The 8,716-nt window shown below is 50.7% G+C and overlaps 1 protein-coding gene across 1 annotated transcript; it reads right to left on the minus strand.

Moving 5' to 3' along the window:
• Window positions 1-7,016: 7,016 nt before the first annotated feature.
• Window positions 7,017-7,955, minus strand: LOC104131811 (olfactory receptor 14C36). The gene has a single exon (XM_009647830.2). The coding sequence runs from the start codon at window positions 7,950-7,952 to the stop codon at window positions 7,017-7,019; it is 936 nt and encodes a 311-aa protein (XP_009646125.2). The 5' UTR covers window positions 7,953-7,955.
• Window positions 7,956-8,716: the final 761 nt, after the last annotated feature.

Here is an 8,716-nt window from a genome sequence, read left to right on the forward strand (position 1 = left end):
AAGAAGTTTATGGTTTCAGAAAACCATCCAGTTATCAGTTTCCACAGGTGAGGTGGCATGTGGCTCATATCCCAACTATGATTCAAGGGCTGAGCTTTCAGGTGCTTCAGGGAAGTGTGACCTCACAGTCCCTTCCCCAGCTATGTTCTTCCTGCTGGCCTATCAACTCCAGAGACAGATGTGTCCTCACAGCACCTGCATAGCCTTGTGCCTCCTGCTGGACCATGAGATCCTGAGGCACAGCTGAACTCACCATAGCATTCCCACCCATCTCCTCCTTGTGGCCTGTGCGCTGATCAGAGGCACGTATCTCACATTCCTCTTAGAACGCTCTGCGACTGCGTTGGGAAGACGCGATCCCTGCGCTAGTTTCCACAGGTGAGGTGGCATGTGGCTCATATCCCAACTATGATTCAAGGGCTGAGCTTTCAGGTGCTTCAGGGAAGTGTGACCTCACAGTCCCTTCCCCAGCTATGTTCTTCCTGCTGGCCTATCAACTCCAGAGACAGATGTGTCCTCACAGCACCTGCATAGCCTTGTGCCTCCTGCTGGACCATGAGATCCTGAGGCACAGCTGAACTCACCATAGCATTCCCACCCATCTCCTCCTTGTGGCCTGTGCGCTGATCAGAGGCACGTATCTCACATTCCTCTTAGAACGCTCTGCGACTGCTTTGGGAAGTCACGATCCCTGCGCTGTCTTCCAGGGACCAGACAGCTGAAATTTGGGTTAAGAGAGGGGACAAAGATGAGGGGGTTAGAGCATGGGAAGGAGGGCTGTGGGGGTTAGGTGTTCAGGTTAGGGCTTAGGGAATAGAGCTCACCTGTCCGGCTTAGGGATTGGGCAAAGGTTTAGAGGGAGGGTGTGGTGTTCTGCTGAGGGTGTCTGGTTCATATTTAGGGTCTGGGCTAGCTTTGTGGCTTCAGGTTTTGTTTAGGCCTGGGTAAGGGCAGTGGGTAAGGCATTTTAACAGTAGGGATAAGGGCTGGGGATTAGGGTGATCAATCGGGTAAGAAGAAGAGGGGTTATGGGTTCTGGCTCTGGGTTAGAGGTAAGGTTTGAGGTTAGGGATACCACAGACCCTGTCATTGCTCTGGGGTTAAATCAGAACGGAACAGTACTCTAGCCAGTGGAACACAGAGAGTGGGCCCAACACAAGGGAAACAAATGGCAGACTGTTGATGTCGATAATGAGTGGTGCGAGAAGAACAAGGATTTCTGCAAGCAAATATCTGCATCTGCATTTTTACTGATGTTATGGGATATGACAATTCAGGTCCTATCACATCTCATTTGTTGTTACCATCAAGCTATACATCGTATCGAGATTTGTTACCTACCCTCATTGGAGTGAATCTTACTTTGGTAAGAAAGCTGTTGTAAGAAAGCGTGATGATCTCTACCGATTGCTGAAAAAAATTCAAGGAAATGGACAAAGAGCCCTGATCACCGCTCATCATGATGCAAGAGAAATACAGCATGTTCTGGGAAGAGTGAAAAAGGATGGAGAACATCATCGGTGGGATAACTTATTCAGATGGTCATCAACAGCAATGGGAACTTTGAATCTCTTGCTTCATCCAGTCGTGATGATGTTAGCTCTGACAATATTAGGCTTATTAAGCATTCTATATATAAAGGTTTGGTATGTTTATCATGTGAATTCACCCAATAATGCACAAAAAATATGTAATTAATAGTAGTATTTTACAAGAAAAACTCTTTACTCATTGTGGATCTACAAGCATGCCAACATGGCGTGTCAGATGTTTACAGCATAGAGGCAAGAGGTGACCGCACCAGCCCTCTACAGTGTTAAGCTGACTGTAGTCATGGGATGGAGTGTGACGGACACACTTGACTGATAGCTGTATCCCTAGCTGTACTTTGGTTTAGGCTGACTAAGGACCAATAGGCCTCATGCCCTGTGGTGAACCTGCAAGCTGGAAAGCTCCTGGCTCACCTACAGGGGAGTGAAGGTGCCTCAGAACGATATCTTTAAAGGTGGGTTTGAAACCCCAAACCACCAGAGAACCAAATACAGAACAAAATACCGGAGCTAAACCAAAGACATCGACCTTGTCTCTGTTGTTGACCAGCAGTCACCTCCTTCACTCTATCAATATCACCATCAGGATGAGCCCAGTCTGAGCTCTCCCTGAATTGCAGCTGGACTGCACGCCAGGTGACTCTCCCCTTGAAGAGCAGGGACACCACTCACAGTTTCAGACTCCTTACCTGAGACTCAGAGATCCTTCCCTACCCAAGGCGGGGAGATCCCTTGCTCGCGACAGATCCTCAGTAAGTGACTGTTTGCATGCTGAATTAATACTGGTGAAACATTGCTCACCGCTGCAGCCACTCAATAGTATTATAAACTGTGCATAGGTAATTCCATTAGGCATAAGCTGTTGTCCCAGTCTGAGACTAAGACTGGACCTAGCCGCACCTAGGCTCCATAAGGAGTTCAGAGAACAAGGGGGTCCGCTCTGGACCTTGTGAGTCAACGGGAGGGCCCTCCTTACCCTTTTTCATGTCTGGTCTCTGTGTGCATCATTCTAACTCGATTCTAACTCAATTCTCCTTTGTATCTTTCTCCCATTCAGTCATTAATAAGGTGAGCCTTGCTGTCAAACTTATGGAACCTTGTCAAACCCATGTTAAATGCTGTTCAGTTTCACCAAATTTATTGAACTCTCTCAAATGATTATTTTACCTCAGTAAAGCATATTGCTGCTTCTCTCTTTTGAGTGAAGTGCATTACACTCACCTGTGACACCCACCTACCCATGAGCCTTTGCCTTCCCACACACCCTACTAGAAGAGATTAAGCTGGAGGTGAGGTTATCTACCTCGTAGGACAATTGAGAGTGCAGGGGAGCTCAGGAGGTCTTGAGTCCAATCCCCACTCACCTGCTTTTCCTCCCTCTCCTCTCAAAGTGACCACGCAATGGGAAGAAGGGAAGCAGAAAGGCCTTAGGCCTCTGTGAATCAGCTGGGCTCTGGCACCTGGAGGGCGATGTTGCCATTTTGTTGTACACCCCATAAAGAACCAAGCTGGGAAGTGAGCCTGCAAGTGCGAATCCACAAGATCCATGGACAGGCAAGGCTGTGTCTCTGGCTGTGACTGGGGACCAGTACACCTGCAGCCTAGATGAAGCTGGGGCTGAAAGTGGGCTTCAATGGTCTTGTGGGTCCATGGAAGAGAGGTGTGGGAGGAGGCTGCCGGTGAGGCTGGGAAGGGCCATGAAGGCCTCTGGATGCTCTCAGGGCCCTGACACTGCCCCATGGGATCCCACCTGCCAGTGCCCTCAGGAGGCCAAATTCTCATCCCCTGATGTGCCGGGTCTGTGTTCTGCTAGTGTCCTTCCCCATGTGCCCGGGGATCTGGGAGAGCACAACTCTCCCAGGTTGTCACTACAGACAAGGCCGGCACTGGTCTTCTGTCCTGGTTTCGGCTGGGATAGAGTTAATTTTCTTCAGAGTAGCTAGCACAGTGCTGTGTTTTGGATTTAGTACCAGAAGAATGTTGATAACACACTGATGTTTTCAGCTGTTGCCAAGTAGTGCTCAGACTACTCAAGGACTTTTTGAGCTTCTCCTGCTGCTCGGGGGGGTTAGTTGGTCGGTCGGTTGCAGGAAGAGTGATCGCGGCTTGGGGGGTGATCGCAGCTCAGGACGGGCTGGGCATCGGTCGGCGGGGGGGGGGGAATTGCATTGTGCATCATTCGTTTTGTATATTCTGTATATTCTGTTATCATTCTCATTATTACTATTATTATTATTTTCTCTTATTAAACTGTCTTTATCTCAGCCCTCGGCTCTAACCTTTTATTTTCTTTCCGATTCTCTCCCCCATCCCACTGAGGGAGGGGGGAGTGAGCGAGCGGCTGCGTGGTGCTGAGTTGCTAGCCAGGTTAAACCACGACATCTTCACATCCCTGACCAGCTCTTCCTCTTTTGGGAGTACCAGATCCAAGTGAGCAGAAGAGCAGCCCATTTAAAAGCTGACCCTCACAGAAGCCCACCTAACCTGTTGCCTACGCCTTTGAGGAGAGATCTGTCCTTCCTCATGTGGGCTCTTATTCCACCGAAGTCGCAGGTCTGGGATGGCCCATGGGACTCCTGCAGTCTGTGTCCCAGGCTGTGGACTTTGGTGCCCATTTGGGTGGCAGCACCTCAGATGTGGCACCAGGGGCAAGAGCAGATTTGTCACATGGAAGCCTGGTATTAAAAGATTGGACCCCATGTGCAGAAAGGCTTTGCTTGCCAGCAGAGGCATTCTGGAGTGCATGGCAGGTGGCAGCATCACGATGAATGGAGCTCCCACAAAGACAACAAAAGCTGCAGTGCCCAAGGCCGGGGAGACACAGGCCAGGGCTATGCATCCCTGGCAGAAAAGGGCTTTGCTGTCCCAGGTGACTCTGTAGCACTGTGTGGGGCCTGTGAGAGGGGTAGAGCTGATCTCCAAGGACAAGGTGGTGCTGTGAAAGTCCCTAGGAGAGGGCAGCCTGTGATCCAGCCACACAGTGGACATCATTCTGGGGGCTGACCGGCTGGATAGCAGCTCTGCAGGGAAGGATCTTGGGATCCCAGAGGACGACAACCTGAGCATGAGCCATCAAGGCACCCTTGCAGCAAAGGCCAACAGCCTCCTGGGCTCAGTTAGGAAATGGCAGATGGAGGGAGGTGACCCTTCCCTTCTACTCAGCACTCATGAGGCCACATCTGGAGTGCTGTTTCCAGTGAAGGGCACCCCCGTGCAAGAAAGTTGTTGACCACCAAAACCTGAAAAGGACCACAAAGGTGGTTTAAGGGACTGGAGTATCCTCCATAGGAGGAAAGGCTGAGAGACGTGCGACTGTTTGGTCTGGAGAAGAAAAGGCTTGGAAGGATATTATGAGTATATATATATAAAATGTCACCTGAACATCAAAAAGAAAAATCTTTTTGACAATGAAGGTGGTCAATCACTGGAACAGGTTGCCTGGAGAGGTTGTGGCATGTCCATCCATGGACACATTCCAAACCCACCTAGACAAGGTCCTGAGAAACCTGCTCAAGCTGATCCTGCCTCAGCTTGGGGGTTGAACTACAGGATCTCTGGAGGTCCCTCCCAATCTCAACATTTCTTTGATTCTGTGAGTATAAAGGAGAATTACTTTGTCTTTGCCAGTGACAGCATTTGGTGAGTGATCTCCCTGTCTTTATCTTGACCCATGAGATGTTCTGATTTATATTCTCCCTTTGTCCTGTTGAGTCAGGAGAGTGCATGAGCAGCTGAGTGGTTGTCTGGCTGCTGGCCAAGGTTAGCCCACCACAGGACCACATCAGAACTGATGTGTCCAGTACGGGCTTCCCAGCACAAGAAAGTCCCTGACAGACTGGACTGAGTCCTGCAGAGGCCAGAAGGATGGTTGGGGCCTGGAGCATATTAGGGACGAGGAAAGGCTGGGGTTTTGAGAAATCCCTCAGAGCCAAACACTGGAGGAAGGACCCAGGCCAGTTGGTGGGATCTCAGTCAATGAACTCGCTTTATATTTGTCAAGAAAAGGCCATGAACACCTGATCGAGCTGGAGCTGTCTGAAAAGAGATTGGCTGAGAGATCAACTGTGGCAAGAGCTATGGGCTTTGGTGTGTAATGAGGGCCAGTAGGAAACTGGTTGCCTTTTGATTGGTCATGGAAGTGGAGTTGGGTATCAGTGAGCCCCAGAGGAGGACAGGGGTGGCCATGCAGCAAAGGTCCCTCCTCAGGGCTGGGGTGTCTGGCCGGAGATGGAAATGGCCAATGTGTGGGACTGATCTGGGACAGTTTTCCTGGTGCAGCTTCCCCGGGGTGTCCAGGGAACATGGCACAGACCAGGCCCCTCTCTTCTGCTCATCTGATGCCTTGTTTCCTTCACTGTGTCCCTTGGCTCTGCACCGTGAGTGCTGGCTGCCCCTACCCTGCACACTCACACAGCTCAGATCTACACTGGAGTTTTTCTCTCCCCAGGCTCCTTCCAGCACAGCCCAGCCCCTCCCCAGCTCTCCCCACCTCCCCTGCCCTCTCCAGACCCCATCCCAGAAGAGCAGCCCAGTCTGGGATGGCCCCACAGCAGAGCCCACTTCAGAGTGCTGCAGAGCTCTGGTCACTCACCCCACAGCCCCAGCCCCTCTGAAGGGCACAGCAGCTGCTGGGGGGGGAGGGGGGGCAGAGAGTGGGCTTCAGGCTCCCCATCAGCCCCATGGTTGATGTGGCCCCAAGGGCATGAGCAAGCAAGATACTGAGATCTCCTGAACTCAGTTTATAGGTGATCCCCCACACCAACTGCGTTTGCCCCCTCCTCTGCTCCCACAAGGCCCAGTCTCCATGACAGCACCAGAGTCCTGGCCCCGGGCGTCCTTAAACAGCTCCTGAATCTCTCCAGTCTTCTCTCCCTCTGCCTGCCAAGTCCCTGCTGGCTCCCATGGCACTTCAGTGTCTTTGTTTGTGAAGACCTCGATTTAGTGCTTTCTCTTTGCGGGACTTCATGTCTGAGGGTGTTTCACCTTCCAAGTCTCCATACCGCTAACTCCAGGGCACGTGGTGCGTCCTCGTTCTCTCCACACACCTCAGAATTTATTTCAGTTGTATCCTGCCGTACATGAAGCAAACTGAGGAGATAATGGAGATCTCATGGACTAATTCCCTTGACATTGGACAACAAGAACAGGGTTTTTAAATCCAGAACTTTTGAAACCAATGGTTTCATGAGCTTAACCCAAAAGCAACGAGAACAAAAGGAGAAGAGAAACATTAATGGATGAATTCCACAGACATTTTTTCGGAAGCAGTTTTGGAGGAATAGCCCAACCTTCAGGTACTCACACAAGGGATTCCCTTTTAATGAAGAGCTGCTATCTGAAAGAAGCTGGCTCAACAGAAGGAGTATATACCAAGAAAATTATCTCTAAGTAGAGTTGTTTCTAGAGAAATAATCGGAATTATGGCCTAAGATGAAGTCTGGAAATGTGCAGAAGAGCGGAGTCAGGTTATTTCCAGTGAAACAGCACCCATTCCATCAGTTTCAAAAGGGCTTTTTTGAGGTCCTTGTTCCTCATGCTGTAGATGAGGGGGTTCACTGTTGGAGGCACCACTGAGTAAAGCAGTACCACCACCAGGTCCAGGGATGGGGAAGAGATGGAAGGGGGCTTCAGGTATGCAAACACTGCAGTGCTGATAAAAACGGAGACCACAGCCAGGTGAGGGAGGCACATAGAAAAGGCTTTGTGTCGTCCCTGCTGAGAGGGGATCCTCAGCACGGCCCTAAAGATCTGCACATAGGACAGCACAATGAAAATAAAACATCCAGAGATCACAAGCACACTAAACATAATAAGCCAAACCTCCCTTAGATAAATATCAGCACAGGAGAGTTTGAGGATCTGAGGGATTTCACAGAAGAACTGGTCTACAGCATTGCCCTTGCAGAGAGGGAGTGAAAATGTATTGACAGTGTGCAGGAGAGAATAGAGGAACCCACTGCCCCAGGCAGCTGCTGCCATGTGGACACAAGCTTTGCTGCCCAGGAGGGGCCCGTAGTGCAGGGGTTTGCAGATGGCAACGTAGCGGTCATAGGCCATGACAGTGAGAAGAGACAGTTCTGCTGAAATGAAAAACAAAAAGAGAAATACTTGGGCAGCACATCCTGCATAGGAGATATCCCTGGTGTCCCAGAGGGAGTTGGCCATGGCTTTGGGAACAGTGGTGGAGATGGAGCCCAGGTCAAGGAGGGAGAGGTTGAGGAGGAAGAAGTACATGGGGGTGTGGAGGCGGTGATCACAGGCTATGGTGGTGATGATAAGGCCGTTGCCCAGGAGGGCAGCCAGGTAGATGCCCAGGAAGAGCCCGAAGTGCACGAGCTGCAGCTCCCGTGTGTCTGCAAATGCCAGGAGGAGGAAGTGGGTGATGGAGCTGCTATTGAACATTTGTTCCCTCTGGGCACAGGATCTGCAGAAGGAGGTGAAGGAAGTGAGAACTTAGGGAAGACAAAAATCTATTGATAAGAATCTATTCAATTTCTTATAGAAACTCCCAAAACCGCCTATCCCTTTTCACAATGACCTTCAGTGACCCCATGGAGCAGGAGGCTCTGTAGAAGTCAGTCCTGCCCTACAACTATAGGTAAAGAAGACCTCAGGGTGATCTCAGATTAAATTCTCTCATGATATCAAAGAGCTTTTCAGCACTGTCGCTCCTAATTCACATGACTGCAGAGCAGAGCTGTGGGGATTTTGCTTTTTGTCTTCTCTTCCAGTTGCCCCACCACAGCTGAAGGGAGGCTTTCACGCAAAAATCCCTGGCATTTCCTCTGCACTGCCAGGGAAATCTTGTGTGTGCTGAGAGGCAAAGGGACTGTCCCTTAGTGCAGAGGGGGAACAGCCGCTCTGTCCATCAGCCCTGGTCTCAGCTGCCCTGTGCTGGCAGCTCTTGCAGCTCCAGAACCATCACACTCAGGGGTTCCCCTCAAAAGAAACAGGGCACTGCCGAGAGCACAGGAATCCAATTTCCAAGTGCAGATCTCCTAACACCTCAGTCCATCGCACTTGAGGAGGAGCTCAGCTCTGCCCTCCCAATCAAGGACACCGAGGGCTCATGGCAGCTGCCAACCTACAGCCACCCAGCAGCATTTCCGTGGCCTCAGCACTAGGGTTCTTCTCCAGGGGGCTCCTGCATAACGTAGAGATGCCAC

The sequence above is a fragment of the Egretta garzetta genome, unplaced genomic scaffold (genome assembly GCF_000687185.1).
Source record: "Egretta garzetta isolate BGI_Z169 unplaced genomic scaffold, ASM68718v1 scaffold80, whole genome shotgun sequence".
Lineage (NCBI taxonomy): Eukaryota > Metazoa > Chordata > Aves > Pelecaniformes > Ardeidae > Egretta > Egretta garzetta.

Excerpts from the sequence above, each read along its gene's own strand:
- LOC104131811 (XM_009647830.2), bottom strand. The coding sequence starts at position 7,952 with ATGTTCAATAGCAGCTCCATCACCCACTTCCTCCTCCTGGCATTTGCA.